Source organism: Carya illinoinensis, chromosome 9 (genome assembly GCF_018687715.1).
Source record: "Carya illinoinensis cultivar Pawnee chromosome 9, C.illinoinensisPawnee_v1, whole genome shotgun sequence".
Lineage (NCBI taxonomy): Eukaryota > Viridiplantae > Streptophyta > Magnoliopsida > Fagales > Juglandaceae > Carya > Carya illinoinensis.
The window spans coordinates 4,790,395-4,808,276 of record NC_056760.1 but is presented as its reverse complement, the minus strand read 5'-3'; the positions used below and the strand labels follow the sequence as shown (position 1 = coordinate 4,808,276).

General features: G+C 34.2%; 2 protein-coding genes across 3 annotated transcripts; both read right to left on the bottom strand.

The window, feature by feature from the left end:
- Nucleotides 1-7,087: 7,087 nt before the first annotated feature.
- On the bottom strand, nucleotides 7,088-11,747 carry LOC122275292 (protein STRICTOSIDINE SYNTHASE-LIKE 2-like). Of its 2 annotated transcripts, none has more exons than XM_043084289.1 (3): nucleotides 11,353-11,747; nucleotides 7,848-8,132; nucleotides 7,088-7,722 (listed from the first exon to the last, which is right to left on the bottom strand). In XM_043084289.1, the coding sequence occupies exons 1-3, from the start codon at nucleotides 11,640-11,642 to the stop codon at nucleotides 7,149-7,151; spliced, it is 1,149 nt and encodes a 382-aa protein (XP_042940223.1). In that variant the 5' UTR covers nucleotides 11,643-11,747; the 3' UTR covers nucleotides 7,088-7,148. The 2 variants fall into 2 exon arrangements, with proteins under 2 accessions (XP_042940223.1, XP_042940224.1); XM_043084290.1 differs by having other exon boundaries at nucleotides 7,848-8,120; nucleotides 11,353-11,742.
- A 2,122-nt stretch (nucleotides 11,748-13,869) lies between these two features.
- On the bottom strand, nucleotides 13,870-17,428 carry LOC122276320 (protein STRICTOSIDINE SYNTHASE-LIKE 10). Its single transcript, XM_043085940.1, has 3 exons — nucleotides 17,086-17,428; nucleotides 14,784-15,047; nucleotides 13,870-14,701 (listed from the first exon to the last, which is right to left on the bottom strand). Exons 1-3 carry the CDS (start codon nucleotides 17,370-17,372, stop codon nucleotides 14,131-14,133), a joined length of 1,122 nt encoding a protein of 373 aa, XP_042941874.1. The 5' UTR covers nucleotides 17,373-17,428; the 3' UTR covers nucleotides 13,870-14,130.
- Between the last annotated feature and the right edge of the window lie 454 nt (nucleotides 17,429-17,882).

Genomic DNA, 17,882 nt, shown 5'->3' with positions numbered 1-17,882 from the left:
CTTACATATCAATATCGGGTCAACCTAATAAACAAATCTTGTATGTAATGGGGAGGATAGTGTTGAAGCATAAGGTGCTTGTATAGGAAAGTAGGGTTGTTAGCCTTAATTCTTCAATGTATTTGCTGGTTTGTGAATGGTTTCAATCAATATGATGCAAAATGTTTTGACAAAAGTACAAACAACAAACTAAAATACATACTTGTAGTTACTCAAATATGTTTATGCCCATTATTTCAAATAATAAAATGGACTTAATAGGTACGTGCCATTCCATTTAATAGGTACATCATGAAACAATTTTTAGAAATAATTTGATGGACCATTTTAACCTCTATGCAAATATAAGACCCATAAGGAAACCAATCAAGTGAATACTTCTTTTATTTCCTTTTTAAGCATGATGTGAGATATCAAATGTATTGTTTGGTGGTAGCATTTTTCTTCCCAAAAGTTTTGCAGCTGACATCTTTGGTTTATTATTTAAGTGTCTTCCTTTTGTTACCTAGTGTTTCTAATCGTGAAGTATTGAGACCTGTTGTTGACTTGTCATTCTTTTTGTTATGAATTGTGAGGAACATAACTTGAAAATGTAATTTATCTTGTTGTTTTATAAAGAGAAGAATTGTAATTTATCTTAAGGTGAGTTTTGTTCTCATTAACAATTTTGGTGTGAGATTAAAGACTATATAGTTTTTCTAAGTATTCAAAAAAAAAAAAAAAAATTTTACGGGATCCTTTTTCAGTCAGATCACTGGAAGTTGCTTCTTAGTGTTTAATTAAATCATTAATGGAAGACCATGCTAATGATTTTGTAATTCATATATTGTAATTTTGTATTTTCTAATGTAATGTATAAATAACAAAATAATGTAATATGTAGTGGATTGCATGCATTTTAGTTTTTCATTTTTATATATTTTTATTATTCTAAACAATGTTAGAATTATACTTTTTAATATGACTCAGAAAAAGTTTTCATAAAATATAGGCTTTTATATAAAAAGTATGATTTTCAACATTATTTTTAATAAATATTAGCTTTTATATAAAGAGAATTATGTTCTTCAACATGAATGTTTCTTGAAAAGTCTTTAATATAAATATAGGCATTTGAAAAAAAGGCTTTTAAAATGAAATATGGACCTTTATGATGGAATAAAATAAAAATAAAAATAAATAAAAAATAAAAAATTGGGTATACCCGGATATATCCATGCTGGAATCGAGTCTAGATTTAAAGTTTATGTTCTGGGCTGAATATATCCGGATACGTAGTCCGATACTCGATTGAACACCCCTATTAAATTACAGTAGGGGTGTGCAAATTTCTGAAAATTTCGACTCCGACCGAATTCCGTTCCGAATCCGACTCCGACGAAGTCGGAATTTTCAAACAACGGAGTCGGAATCGGAGGCACTCCGAAAATGGGGTTGGAGTCGGAGTCCATGTTTACTCCGAACTCCGACTTTAAAAAAAATTAAAAAACAAAGATTCAAAACGACGTCGTTTTGAATCTTTGTTCCCCCCCCCCAACTTAAACGACGACGTTCCTTGAAATAGGAACAACGTCGTTTGATTCGTGGTTTTAAACCTATGCTACGGCCATCCCCCTTTCTTTTTCATTTCGTCTATCCCGAATCCCCAATCCCTTGCTCAGTGACTCAGCCGCTGGCCGCTCCTTTCTTCTTCTCCATTCTTCTTCATTTCGTCTTCCAAATTCCAATTCCTAATTCCCCTTCATTTGTTCTTCGTGCTGTCTTCGAAAGAATTGAATATGTGCCGCTGCCGCTGCCCACAGCGCCGTCTTCACAGAATCACTGTGCCGCTGCCCACGCCCCACGGCTCCACGCCTCACTCGAGTCACTCCTAAGTACAAAATCACGAAATTACATCCACTTAGGGTTAGTATTTTCTTTATATTATTTATTCTCATAGTTGGTACTTGGTAGAGCTTTGGAAGATGAATCTGTTGAAGGAAGTCTTCCGGGAACATGAGGTTGAAAGTATATTAAAAATACCAGTAAGCATATTTGATAGTGAAGATAGATTGGCTTGAAGATGAACTATAGATGGGAAGTTCTTGGTTAAGACTTAAGAGTGCTTACGGGTGGTTTGGCTTTTAATCTTATTTGCATTGCCATGAATTAGCCAATAGATTGCTTGTAAATCTTGCCTGTTGTTATGTGCATAAGCTTTCTGTCAAATAGCATGTGGGATCTAAGGATTTGTTATTATGAATTCAGCAAGCTATGGTACACGCCATGTTCTTGTTCTTGCTGACTTTCCACCGAGTACTAAGACAATAGAGCTAGAGAAGCTATTTCTGGACTTCATAGATTGTGGATTCGTTATTTGCTGGGTTAACGATACAACTGCACTTGCAGTATTTTGAACGCCTGCAATAGGTAATTATATCTCTAATAACAAGTTTACAATATTGGACTTGATAAAGTAATTAAATATCAAGGAAACATCTTTCATTCGATAGTATTTTGTCACAGCTCGACATGCTGTTTTCTCATTTATCAGTGGTGCCCAATTTGTATTGTAATCATACATATAATAGGTTGCAGAATGGTATACGTTGAAATTTATTGGTTGGAACTAAGATTGTTTGCAGTTTTTACTCTGATCTTCTCATTTGTTTTTTTTAGTTAAAATTTGTATGAATATGATTTATTTTTTGGTGTCTTCATGTCTATATGTTAGTAGATACTGTTATTTTAGCTATTATTACAGGTTTGGAATCATCTATTTGATGCATTCCAATATAGGAGAAAAATAATTGTGGGAAAATAGCCATTTTAATAATAATTAATCACTGAATAATCAATAATATTCACCCACTCAATTGGTGGTAGGTCTGGCAGCGAGGAGTATCCGAAATGTGCTTGAAAGTTTATCTTGCTTTTTCAAAATTTAGGCTAAAAATGAGTTAAATATATTTGTAATAGGCAATTACAAAACAAGCCAGCTTAGTTCACAATACTAGGAAGGGTGGAGACTAGGGCCCTAAAATTATATGCACTCATATTTTTGGGAAGATTAAAAATTTGTGTCCTAAATCTAGGAATATAAATTACCTAACTGAATAATCTAAAAAAATCTATATATTTCTTAAAATTCGAACTTTGATCCAAAAAGTTTCTAAATCCAAAAAATATTTTTCTAATGCTCATAACGTGCAACTTTTCTTCATCCTCCCCGAGCCCCTTTAATCCTTGCTAAGTCTCTGTAGTTTTCTTTCTTTTACTTCACGTCTCCCTCATTCTCTTGATTTCTGCCTCCCCTTCCGTTCTACCCCAAATACCTTTTAAGCTTTAGGAGGCGCTTGTTAAAAAAAAAAAAGTCTCTAGTTTTTTTTTTTTTTTTTTTTTTACCACCATAATTTCAAAAAAGGAAAAACCACTGCATGTTATTAACAATCATTTATTACTACAGATCTAAATTATGCATCCCTAGGTTGATGAACATATTTAGTATATTTTCTGCATCTTGAAATATGAATGGGAATCGACTGGGAGGATCACAGATGGTACATATAAATCTAGGCAAGGCTGCCACAAAATGATCTGAGATTTCGTCATGTAACCTCCACAAAATCGACTGAGTGCTTTAGATCTATTGTATGTACGCAGGCACGAGTACTAGTACTACAACTTGGTGAGTGATAGAGATGTATGATCTGAATATTCAAGTGGTATTGGTTTAGGTAATCTTAGGATATTATTCAATCTTGTAAAAAGGAAATAGAAGAAAGAACACATGCATTAAAACAAGGTGATTGCAGAAAATATGTTTAGTTACTGTATTCAAATATGGTGAATGTGTAGAGAAAATATGTGAGAAATGGTCATCCTAACTTCTCTTGTTTCTCAAGAACGGCTCTGTTTTGTACTAGCAGAATTTCTTTTTAAGTCAAGCTTTTGCATTGAAATACCTTTAGTTTTTGTTCTATGCTTGTGCCTTCAAGTTTTTTATTTTTCTATTTATATTAACTATTTATTTTATTTTATTTTTGATAGATATGAAAACTTCACCTAGTGGAAGGTCAGAAGGGAATTCAAATGCCACAATCCTGTCACCGACATCGAGATCTAGACCCACTTCTAAAGCAGCTACATCTTGTGCAAGTAGCAGATTTCCCATGCCAGTAGACATAGAAGATAAGGATGAGTTTAATGAGGATGGGGAGATGAGTATTGGGGATCTACCACCTCCATCTGCAACTCCATCTCCACGAAATAGGAACAAAAGGTCTTGGACCTGGGATCATTTCACCAAGATCCCTAGTAATCGTGAGAACCCACAGGCGAGATGCCACCACTGTGGGGCACTTTGTGGATGTCATTCAAAGAAGCAAGGCACTGCTGTCTTAATAGCCCATCTTGGGGGTTGCCAACGACATAAAATGTCGAAGGGAGAGTCAATCACTGATCAGACCAAGTTCAGTTACGAAGCTTCTACGACCACTGATGGTACACAGATTAAGAAAATGGTCATCCCTCAATACAATGAGAAATTGGTGAGGGATATGCTTACAGAGATGATAATTGAAGATGAGATGCATTTTACCACAATCGATAAAAGAGGCTTCCGAAAGTTTGTCAAGACTATTGAGCCACGATTTCTATTGTCATTACGGTATACGGTGATGCGGGATTGTATGAAAAAGCATGCAAAATAGAAGGCGGAGATGAAGAAGATGTTCACTACCACTAGCCAAAGAGTGTCATTTACGACTGACACATGAACTTCCATACAGAACATTTCCTACATGTGTATCACAGCACACTATATTGATAGTGAATGGAATTTGAGAAAACGGATTATTGGGTTCAAAGAAATTATTGATTTTAAGGGAGCATCAATTGGGGCACTGATGAATGATTGTTTAAAGGAATGAGGAATTCAAAAGGTTTTATGTATTGCAGTTGACAATGCCAGTGCCAATGACACCGCAATTGAATGGTTCAAGAGGAATACGAGTATGAAAGCTGATGTCATCTACAACCACCAATTTATTCATGTTCGATGTTGTGCTCATATCCTCAACCTGATTGTCAGCAAGGGGTTAAAAGAGGTTGACGATTCCATTACCAGAATCTGCAACATTGTGCGGTAGGTGAGGGCTTCCCCTCAAAGGCTGTCAAAGTTCAAGGCAATAGCAAGCCAGCTTGGAATTTCATGTTCTAAGACATTGTGTTTGGATGTTCCGACTCGATGGAACTCAACATACGTTATGTTGGATGTGGCACAAAAGTACCAAAGAGCATTCAAGCAGATGGAGGTCGAGGATGGGGCACTTAAGTATGCTTTGTTGGAGCCTGCAGGAAATGGGCTTGGTGCGCCAGACACACATGATTGGACTAATGTGGGGTACTTTGTAAGATTTTTACAAGTTTTTTATGATATGACTATGCAGATATCTGGATCCGCATTTACAACTGTAAACTTATTCTTCAGCGAGCTCTCAGAGCTTCACTACCACTTGCAAGAAGGTTGTATGGGTTCATGTGGATTATTATTTGGTATGGCTATGAGGATGCAGGCCAAATATGATAAATATTAGGGGGATGTTGAGAAAATAAATAGATTACTTTTTGTGGTTGTGATCTTTGACCCCCGATATAAGTTGGCCTTAATAGAATTTTGGGCAAATTCCACAATGGGGGCAGTGAAGGCTGCACGATTTATTACAGCGCTTAAAAGGGATCTTGATGACTTATATTCTCACTACAACAATAGTGGTCAGCCTTCATTCGCAGCGGGCACCTCACACTCGAGGCCGACACCTCTATTCGATGATCGCAGCTCAGATGACTCATTAAATCTACCTCGTTGAGGTTATAATATTGTGAATCAGTATCATCAGCTCATTGCAACGAGGAATATTATGCAGTGTACTTCTGAGATTGAACGGTATTTTATGGAAGAGGTCGAGACACCTAGCGAATCATTTCAGCTTTTAACTTGGTGGAAGGTTAATTCCACCAAGTATCAGATCATTTCTCGTATTGCCCGAGATGTGATGGTCATTCTAATCACTACGGTTGCCTCTGAGTCAGCATTTAGCACTGGAGGTTGAGTATTGGATTCTTATCGGAGTTCATTGTCACCGTCAATTGTGGAGGCCCTCGTTTGCACATAGAATTGGTTAAGTGATAAGCCCATTAGACTAGATACCATTGGCTTTGATGCTGATAGCTATAAGCTTAAATCGGGTAACTTCGTTTGAGTATTTCAATTGATTTATTTAATTCTTTTTATGATTTCATAAATCTATTAACCTTATACTTTTTATGATTTCATAGATATAATTGTGAACTCTAGCATACTTGCCGATGACTGATACTTGGAGTGTGGCTAAGTTGATAAACTCGCGATTAAAAAATATTGGTGAGAAATGATAATCATTTTTTTCTGAATCATTTTTTTTCTTTTTATTGATTGTGACTTTTTATTTTAATTTCAGGTATCACCAACGACAAACCACGATGTATTGAAAGATGTTTTGGAACACCTCTGTATTGGAAGATGTATTGGAAGATGTTTTTATTTTGGTATTGGAAGATGTTCGGAATAGCATTTAAACTATTATCAATGTTTTGAACAATTGTATAAGAGTTTCTTAAAGATGTAATATGTATTATATATATATCACTTTTGTTTTTTTTTTTAGAACTCAGAATCGGAATCGGGCGGAGGTCGGAGCCCGATTCCGATCGGAAGCCATCGAAATTCTGATCGGAGTTCCGAACTCCGATCGGAGTCGGAGTCGGAGTGAACTTCCAGTTCCGACTCTAATCGGAGTCAGAGGTCAGAATTGGCGATTCTGACTCTGTTGGAGTCGGAGCCCAGGCCTAAATTACAGCAGTATGTACGTATGTAGCTGGATGACTCAAAAGCTTTCCCCTACATATACCATTTGGTCCAATTGCATGGAATGGTTTTATTAGCCATCTCGCCACCATTTCCTTGCATCCTCAAAGGAGGCTAGATGTACTTCGAACCGCAGAAAATTTTACGAAGGCCAGGCCATCTCGATTATCTTGATATTTTTCATTTTTGTCCGCTGAAAAATCATAAAAAAAATGAGAGGTTCATACTTTCTCTATTATATCCATATGCAGAATTTTTTATTTTATATCTTATACACGCCTGCAAAGGGCATATCTATTGATCCAATCCATAGACTTCCGTCTTTCTCTTCCACTTCAGCAATAGACCTCCATTTATTCCTGCTTTTATCTTCAAATATTTCCAATATTTCACCTTTCTCACTCAATCTCACTGCCAATGCACTTGAGGATCCCATCCATCTAGCTAAGTGCGAATAGGCTTTCATAATGTTGAAAGGAAGCTTAAGCAAAGCATTTCCTATCCAAGGATTGGAAAGAACCAATTCCAATATCCTCCCTCTTCTCGAATGAATTGCAACCCAATATCCTCCCCTTGGACTCCTATTAATATTGTCTGGAAACCCTGGGAGTTGAGCAAAGACTTCAAAAGTTCCGGCTTTTGATGGTTCTAGCCAATACTTCATGATTCTGCAATTAGTGGTCTCTGCAAGTAGAATGTAGTGGCCATTCTCACTCAATACCACACCATTTGGGAAGGAGAGATTCTTTAGAAGAACGGTCACTTGTTTGTTTTCTGGGTCATATTTCATCAGCCTTCCTGTTTTATCTCCACTTAATATCACTGACAGGTAATTCCTGCATGGTTGAGTATCCCCCATCTTACCTTATTAATTAATTCTTTCAGGGGAAAAAAAAGAAGAAGAAAAAAAAAAAGAATTCGTTGCATAACTTGCTTAAATGCAGACATATGGCTGAGTTACCTCCTTTGGTACCGAGAGCTGCTGTCACTAAAATACACCACACCGTGGCGAGGGTCAATGTCCAAGCTGTTGGTGAAGACGAAGTTAGGAGGCTCGTGTACTGCATGTGTTGCCAACTTTTCGGCCACCCCGCCGGCAGGCCCTACGACAAGTAGGCCCATGTAAGCGTCAGCAATATAAAGATCACCCGTGGTGGTGTTGAAGCGCAACCCCAATGGTCGCCCACAAACATGCTCTGTTTGATCGTCATCCCGTGGCCCTCCGCAACCATATCTGCCAACAAATCTACCAATAAATTAATTCGGATTATTTAATCCCATCTCATATCATTATTATAATTTTATCAAAATTTTACATAAAATATAATAAATAATTTAATATTTTTAAATTTTAAAACAAAATTAATATTAAAAAAATAAAAATTTTTAACAAATATTTCATTTCTTTTTATCTAAATTGTATAACTAAATAAAATATCAATCTTTCAACATAAGCTGCTGTACATACTGTATAGTTTTGGTGTACTTTGTGGTCTATAAGAATTTTTTTTTTTTTTTATCCAATAATATTTACAATTTCTTAATAACATATAATTAAATCTATACATATTTTTCTTATCTTATTTGTTTTCTTATTTATGATATCATATTCTTTTACTTTTACTTAACAAGAAAAACACCTTTATGTAGAGATAAAAAAAAGCTAACGACCCGACAGAAAAATACTTGGAATCATAAGTATGAGGCAGTAGTACTCCATGATCCATTTCACCAAGACCACCATAGCTTAACCGTACGGGCAGGCAGCCAGTGTTATAAATGTTACGAGGAAACGTCGGTTGCATGCGCTATTTATCCGTACGAAATAAAATCTTAAAATATTTTAATAATTTTTTTTATAAAAATAAATTTATAAATTCACATAAATTTTTTGTGAAAATGATCAAACTAATTACTACTATTTATATAATAAAATCAACGATGATAAAACTAGCTACTACTATTAATATACAATTTTTATACGACTATTTAATAAAATATTAAAATTTTAAGACTTTTTTGTACTTCTGATTTTGACGTGCTTGAATTTAAAAAGTCTTATTTATTATAAAGTAATTAGAACGTTAGTATTGACTTAATCAAAAGACTACTCAAATATAAAATTTGATAAATTTATTTAAAATACACCTATATTAAATTAGCTAACACATCTCGGATAAGTTTTGAACTATAATAAATATTAATTTTCATTTAAATTTAAAGAGTTACGGTACACTCATCAACCATATATTTTATTTTAATATTATTCTAGTTTAACCAGATTGGCTTTTATTTTTCACATTTGCTTGCATATGCTGAGTAAGTTCTGAAATAAGTTAACTTCGTCCAGTAATCCTTTTCGAATTATTTTTCACCTTCGTCCACTCAAAACTCCACTTTCAAGTCAAAATAATGATGACTTTAAACATTTTAAAGTCGTGATCAAGAAGAAAAATATAAAAGATTAAATACTAGCTAAATATTAAATATTAATATGGGGTACACGAAAGAGATAATAACTTTGTTAACGATCATATATGATTATTAGGGAGAAGAAGAGTTGGTAAAATGTGTTTTTTGGATAATTAAATTGAGAAAAAAATTAATTGGAAATCAATAATTTAAATATCAAATTAAATTATTAATGTACATATGGTTAGTGTATTAATTGTTTAATATGAAAAAAAATTAAAAATATTATTATTAACAAATAATATAATATTATTATTTTGATGAATCAAATAGCTAATTCAATGTAATATGGGATTATAGATATGAACATTTTAGATTTATAGAAGTCAATGTGAATGCTCTTATATGTAGATATAATCTTGGAGTACAATCCATTGTATCTACCACAAAAATTAGAAAAAGAAGCAAACAATAAATTAGCATGGGATCATTAAGTTTGTTCATACCCAAGGTCAAGGGGTAAATTAGAGTGATCGGTACCCTTGGCTAGCAACAACTAACAAGAAGAAACATCTCTATTTTTGGACATATTAACATACATGTATACAGAGATGTTCTGAACTTACATGAAATTCTTTGTATACACGTTTATAGAACAGAACACTTATTAATTAGATTGAAAAATATCGTATAGTTTGGTTTTGAAGAAATATATAAGTAATATATGATCAGAAACTAAAAAAATGGAAAAAAGGGGAAATGAAGATGTAGTTGATCCACAGAGTTTGGGAGGGATTTAAGGAAAAATATAGTTATAAGTGATTTTGCGTACCAATATATGCACCCATCCAACATGATTGGTCAGAAAATTAGATTTTAATGAAAATAATGTCAATTTAAATTTTAAATATAAAGACAGCAGTATTGATGCGCAGATTGGTACCCGAATTTACTTGTACATAACAAAACTTGAGATTTAAAACCAAGAGAAATGCTTGGGATCCCATTATCCCGATAATGGTACCAAGCGTTTATTCCGATACTTTTTTTTTGTGATTAAGCAAGTATTTTTTATTGATGTTGTGATTTTTTTAATATATATATATTTAAGACTATTTTAAAAATTCATGAAAAAAAAAGTAAAACAAAATTATATTAGCTCATTTAGATAGTGAGATGAGATAAGATGCATTGAGATGATTTGTGAACATTAATGAAATTGTTGAATTGAGATTATTTGAGATGGTTTGAAAATTTTATGTGTTTAGATTAGGAAGTGAGATGAGTTAAGTTGTTTTGTAAATAGTAGTGAGATGATATGATTTTTAAAAATTGTGTGTTAGGATTAGTAAATAAGATGAGATGAAATGATTTTAGATTATAAATATCCTGTTTAGTTATACAGATGAGATGAGATGTTTTAAATAATAATAAATAAAATATTGTTATAATATAATTTTTTAATATTAATTTTGTATTAGGATTTGAAAAAATTAAATTGTTTATTATATTTTGTATGAGAATTTATAAAAGTTGTAATGATAAATTGAGATGAAATTTTTGATTTTTTTGTAACCAATCCGGACTAATTTTAAAATAATCTTTATATACATTTTATAAATAATAATAATAAAAAATAAATATTTAGATAAAAAAGTTTCTTTCCATACGAGATGACATCAGATGATTCATTTCTGAAACGAAACGGCCCCTAAATTTGGGTGCCGAATCGGTGAGTGAGTGTAGAGCGATTCTGAAACCAAACAAACAAATTCACATCAACCACATTCAACCAATCTACAAAGCTGGCCAACCACGATACTTACCCTGCTTCGATAACCAGTAAAGATCTGCTTGCAAATATAATTGTGTTCGGTTTATTTCTCCTTTACCCTTCACTCTTTCTTCTACCCTTTTCTGTTTGATCTAAAAGAAAACTAATTACGAACCTTAGGTTATTATACTCGGGAGGAGAGCAAGAAAAAAGGATTTATGCAGGTAGTGTGTAAGAACACGTTTAAGATAAGGTACAGGCCATCAGATAAGGTATGTACCTCTCTGGAGAAGTTACGGCAAAATCGATCCAACGCCGTTCACTTTGCTGCCATTTGATGATTCGGCCGTCAGATACGCCGGTATAGGGCCCACCGCCATGCGGGTCAAAAGCGAAGCTCTCCGGTCCAACTGCACCCTCAATCGGAACAGCTTCAAAACGCCATAAATGGGCATCGACGGCTGAGTCTTTGACGTGGGATGTTGCTTGAGAGGAATATGATCTGCTTCGGTTAAAGGCTATAAAGGCAGAGATGAGGATTACGATGGTTGCTACAAACAAGACTCTCATGCTTGGAGAATTATTTGAAATTTTGAAGGAACGAATTATAAACAACGGAACGGGGTTGTGGAGGAGGGGTGTGTGTCTATATATATATATATAGGAAATTAATAATAAATATGATGAGGGTGAATGTGCGATGTTGAATATTTGCTTGTACTTCACACCAACTAGAGTTATCTTGGTCTGGGTTTGTTGTGATAAAAAAGATTAATTAAAAGAAAATTAAGAACAAAACAGACAATTAAACCATAATTATCATGCCAAGTATGTGACTAGCTCGCTGCATGTTTGACAGCTAGTTAGCTTTTCATTTCTTGGTACACGTGTGCTTTGGAATAATGAGAATTTTGCTAGCATGGTCTAACTGCATAAATTACATATACTTCAAACAAAGTAGGAGGCAGACATGGACTTCAATCAGTTCAGTGTTGGATCAGAAATTAATTAGCGTGTAATTGATGCATGCAATTCCTTACATAATTGTTTTTTTTTTTTCAAGCACACCCCAACATATCATATCCACCCTACATATATATATATATATATATATATCAATTTTCTCATAGATGTTGCTATCTATCAGTATTAAAAGTAGCGTAACTTTATATAGAAAGTCAAAGTTTAAACAGCTGAATCGGGTTAGGTAGCTAGAAATCATAAACAATGAAAAGAAATGAAATTTAAGAGATGGGTACCACTTAATTTTGTTGTTAAGCGAAAGCTACCACACGAATCATAAACGTGAGGGACTTGAAGTTGAGATCAGGTTGATCATCCAAGTGGTGCTTATTGTCTTCACATACGGTATTTTTTTATACGTGGGGGGCGTTGTCATCTTGTCATTTTGTATGATTGCTGAAAGATTGGACACTGTAAATATGTAAATAATATATATATATATATGTATACATATATATATAGGCCAATGCCTTATCTTCTTGGGCTGCAGTTCACTGTTGATAGGATGCGAAGGATAAGATGCCTCTCTTCCTCTTTCAAACGGAATTTCGGCAGATTCGACACATGCAGCTACAAAGCTTGGCTGGCTCAAGACTCAGACGACCAAAAATTTGATGGAAGTGCATGCTTGTTGGTCGAAAAAGTAGGAAAAAAAAAATTTAACTCTAAAGCGAAGTGACGATGAAATTGTCAAGTCAAAGATTAGTTATCATTTAATACTCTTCATAGTATTAGTGATATATAATCTTCGTGGTAACTATTTACGATTAATACTCTTGAGTCTTGACAGAAGGCTAGGTGTCCCTGAACCAACAACTTAATAGAAATGGACAGACAATTACTTCTTCTACAACCATCTCAAAAAAACAAACCACGTTAGCATGCGACAAGGAGTGCACTTGATTTGGGGTTCCTTTCACTCGTGCCAGCATATTTATTTGGGCTTTCGTAATTATTGCGTACGTACTCTCTGCTTATATAGGTATAGATATTGAGTTTTGCTACATACAAGCACAATAGCGCACTAATCTGTGTATTAATACTGATTTATTCATATTTAAAATTTAAATTAACACTGTTTTCAATAAAATCTACTTTTTGACTAATCACATCACATTGGTGCACAGATTAGTGCACAATTATGCTTGTAACTATATTTTTCCATAGATATTTCTTTTGGATTCCAAGCACAATTTCGCAGTCGCTAGTCTTGGATTTCCTTTTGATTCTCAGAAAGATGACTACCAAGGAAATCAGAGTGGGGGAGTTCTTATCATTCAGGTTGGAGTCGGAACGCTGAATTGTGTATGCGTTAATTAGGGTGGTTGGAGGAGAAAGGCTGAAGTGACTGAACTATCAAATTCGGACAAGTTGGTTAGGACTTTGTCGCAATAAATAAGAGCAGTGCTACACGTGGAGCCGGTTCGATAAGTGTAAATAGATTTTTTTAATTCATTTTTGTTATTCTTACGTTGTAACTTCAGCGCTTTTTAACCCTTCTCCTTATTATTTATTATTTTATTATTATTTTTTACCTATTTTTTACTATTATTCACAACTCTACTCAATACTCAAACCCACTTTAATTTTTTTAAAAGGGAAATCCAGAACATTATTTAAAAGCATTTCTTTAATCACTAAATTAAATATATATATATATGTATATAGTGTCGGGACCCACCTATCCGCAGTGGTAGCATTTTTCTATAAATAACTTCTACCCAAAAGGAAATCGGTCAAGATTAATGGGATCAGGATGAATCAAGGCTTTATGGAAAAGAAATAAAGGTGTTGCACTCTTTTCGATTTATTCAGGAATGAAATGAAGCGAGACATATAAAGTGTCTTCACTTTCCATATAACTTCGATGCAAATGTCACTTTAAAATTAAAAGGCACAATATGGTACAAATTTAGACTGAAGTAACTGAGCAAGTTTAGAGTCGGGGCCCAAAAAAGGAAAAGCCGAAGCCGCAAATAAAAACCATGCTATCCGCAACATCAAAGCCGAGATACAGAAAGCCAATATGCTAAACTCAGTGCAAATTATAAATGCCTAGAAAAGGCATCAACACTGATCCAATCCACAGCTTCCCATCCTTCTCTTCCACTTCACTAATAAACTTTAGAGTCTTTCCCTCACAGTCTTCCAAAACTTCCAAGATTTTCCCTTCCTCACTTAATTTTATAGCAGTGGCATGGGCCTTTCCTCCTATCAATAGTGAGTGCAGCTGCTTGAAGCTGAGTGGTAGCCGTAAGAGTGTTTTTCCAACCCATGATTTATACAGAATCCACCTCGCCAAATGTCCTTTTTTAGCATGCAAGGCTACCCAAAACTCCCCTCTTGAGTTACGTCTTACATTATCCGGGAATCCAGGAAGCTCAGCGAAAATATCAACATTCCCAGCATTAGGACCTTGAAGCCAAAGCCTAAGGATACGACAGGTAGTGGTTTCAGCCACTAGCACAAACGACCTGTCAATGCTCAATGAGACACCATTCGCAAAAGCAAGGCCTTTAAGTAAGACCGTTACGACTTTGCTTGATTTATCGTATTTGAATAACCTGCCTGTCTTGTCTCCACTCAAGATCGATGACATGAATTGCCTGCAGACCAAAATAACCACAACATGCTTAAGCCTTGATACCTTTTCTTGAAAGCTAAAAACCCCCCAAAAAATCAAGTTACCTCCTCTGGAAACTTGTGCTTGAATCTGTGAAATAAATCACATCTTCGTGCTCATCAATATCCATATCATTGGTGAAGCGAAGGGGCTGGCCTTCAACTTCTGTGACCACTTGAGTGGCAAGACCACCACCAGGCCCTACTACTTGAAGACCCAAGTAGGCATCAGCGATATAGAGATTTCCAGTTTTCTTCTCAAACCGTAGCCCTAAAGGTCTCCCGCACAAATGCTCCAGTTCAGGTGCGAATGGACGAAAACACTCCTTCCTAGGAAAAATATAGGTTTAAGTCTATCAAAATTGGAAATTTTATAGGTATTCTATAAATGAATGACATCACGAGCAACTTATTGATGAGTCCGCAGCTGCGAGTTGTGCCTGCACGGCTTGAAACCTATTCAGAGAACAATTCAGGCACATTCTCATCCCATTTGAAGGAAGTTACACATTTATGAGCTTAAATAACTCCTAAAGTTCTATAAAATCTAATACCAAATCCACCTCTGCATCAAGAAAACATGAAAAGTAGAACCCCATGGTGACAACTTCACCTCAATACGGGCCAACCTGATAGAGCATGTATTATCCAACCAGGGAAGCAGTATCAGCCAATTTTACAGAATTAGAACTAAAAAAACCAAAACAATGCCAGGGGAAGGGGTTATAAATTTTGTGGGACTACACTCTAAGTACATATATGGCTCAACATTCCTTAAACGTGGGAAGTAACTGGTGTTGTCTGAATTCATTCAGTATTTTCAAATCATTATTAGTGGTGATGCTAACATGAATTGAGAGATTATTATTATTATTGTTGTAGTTGATGCTACTGTTATTCGTATGTTGCTTTAGCCCGAAACTCTGTGGTTCCTTACTAATTTTGTCGTATTCCTCTCTAGACAGGGATTCTATGCAGTAAATTGTAATGGCTTTTGAAGCCGTTTTGTAGACAGAATCCCATCTCTATAGCTTGATTGAGGCATTCAATAACGGTAAGTTCCTCTCCACTAATGGCAAACTTCATGCCGTTAAACCAAAGAACAAAAATTCCAATTATTTCGAATAACAAATTAAAGCATAGCATGAAGGCTCTCAACCAAACAAGGGCCGTTGCCCTTTCTTCTATAACTTGATGGAAGACTAGATGTAAGGTCCTCGGGTTAAATCGCATGTAATTTGTGGTTGATGTTTTGGGGTGCAGTCTAGTGTACCTGACCATATATTCCAATGTTTTAATTTCACATAAACGAGGAATATTATTGAACATTATCTGTCAAGTACTGCAAGTCAAATTGGCTTTTCCATCACCAGTTAACACCGATTAAAAACACGCTCTAAACACCAACTAACTAGTACTGAGAGGAAGGATTGTAATTAAAAGGCTCACAACATCAAGTTTTGCACACCAAATTTACAAACCTGAGCTATACTAATGGGACAACTGATTGCAAGCATCAATGAGACAATCTAAAACTAATTAAGATGGCAAACAGAGACACTAAAATTATAGAAGAGCTCTGATCAGCTTTGTAATATACAGAATCCTACGAAAAATAACTTCGATTCCAGTAAGTAAGAAACAGAGAGCAAAATTTCCCCAATTCGTGTCAAATTGGTAGCGAAAACGCAGATTGCCTATTGCCTGTCTTTTCTTGATAAAAAAGACTGCAATAGAATATATTTGCCAAATCCCATCACATCACTAACACCTTGGATTCGGCAAAATCATGGGCTACTCACCTTTTCTTGGTGGAAAACGTATGATATAATAGGAAAATTCTATACTTTATATTATTACCATTCCATTAAATATAATGTGATATATTTATTATTAATAAATAATTTTTATTATATATTTCTTTATTTATTGAATATTTTTTTTATCGCGATGATAAATAAGCTATATTTTATTTAATAACATAAAAATAAGCTGAGAATACTGTATATAACATATAAAAAAAATATAATTATAAATATAATTATATATTAATATGTACATTAATATGAAATTAATTAAAAAATAAATTTTATTAAAAATAATATTAATTTAAATTTTAAATATAAATAAATCAATATTAATAATCAGATTATTAAGCGATTGTGTTTGTATATAATAAAACTCTAACATATAATATGCTGCAAGAAATTTTTATATCTTTTCACTTTCTACGATGTTGAATATTTAATAAGAATATTTTGTCTTCTTTTCCTTTTCGTCAGGCCATTTACAATTTCGCACCGTTCAGAGAGAGCGAGGAATAACAGAAAGAAAAGGGCTGGCTAGAAAGTAGCTGACTGTTGTGTACCTTGCAGACGTGGTGAAAGCAAAATCAGCCCAACCACGAGCATCGCCTTGCCATTTGAGGATACGACCGTCGGCCACGCCTGTGTAAGGCCCTTCTCCATTAGGATCGAACACGAGACTTTCCGGTCCCACCGCTCCAGTCACTCGCAGAATCTCGGCTGCGTAGAGCTCGTCCTGGGACCCCAGTAAAGCAGGCGGTGCAAAAAGGCTGAGATTGGCCGGTAAAAAGAGAGCCAACGTGATGGATAGGACTGCTACTGCCGCTGCTACTTTCACTTTGAGCTTCATGGTCTTTGACTCTTTGCCGCTGCTAATTTCTAACCCATCAGTCCAATCCCTCGATAAATACGTTTTTCAGGTGGAAGGGCTGGTCTACCAAACCAAATTAGCTCGTCTAATTTTGTATAATCATTAGAATTTTTTTAAACTTGAGTAATTTAATATTTTAAAATGAAAATAATATTAAATAATTATAATATAATAAGATTTTATTTAATCTTTAATAAAATATTTCATTTTATTACGTAACTAAACGACGTTTAAATTAAAAATAAACTCGAATAATATGATATGATTTATGATTAAAAGTGAGGTATTTGAATTAAGATGAAATAAGTTAAAAATGGTTTTAGATAAAATGTTTTATAAAATTTTGAAAAATGAGTTAAAAAATTAAATAAAAATAAGATTATAATATTATTATAATATAATTTTTATTTTAAATTTTTAAAAAATTAAATTATTTTTTATATTTTGTTTAAAGTTTAGAAGAATTATAATATTTAGATAATAATTAGA

Coding starts and splice junctions, on each gene's coding strand:
- LOC122275292 (XM_043084289.1), bottom strand. CDS start 11,642: ATGAGAGTCTTGTTTGTAGCAACCATCGTAATCCTCATCTCTGCCTTT. Junction 8,133..11,352: donor GCCGTAACTTCTCCAGAGAG/GTACATACCTTA, acceptor ATTTATTGGTAG/ATTTGTTGGCAGATATGGTT. Junction 7,723..7,847: donor AGCTCTCGGTACCAAAGGAG/GTAACTCAGCCA, acceptor TCAACCATGCAG/GAATTACCTGTCAGTGATAT.
- LOC122276320 (XM_043085940.1), bottom strand. CDS start 17,372: ATGAAGCTCAAAGTGAAAGTAGCAGCGGCAGTAGCAGTCCTATCCATC. Junction 15,048..17,085: donor GCTTTCACCACGTCTGCAAG/GTACACAACAGT, acceptor TATTTTTCCTAG/GAAGGAGTGTTTTCGTCCAT. Junction 14,702..14,783: donor AGCACAAGTTTCCAGAGGAG/GTAACTTGATTT, acceptor TTTGGTCTGCAG/GCAATTCATGTCATCGATCT.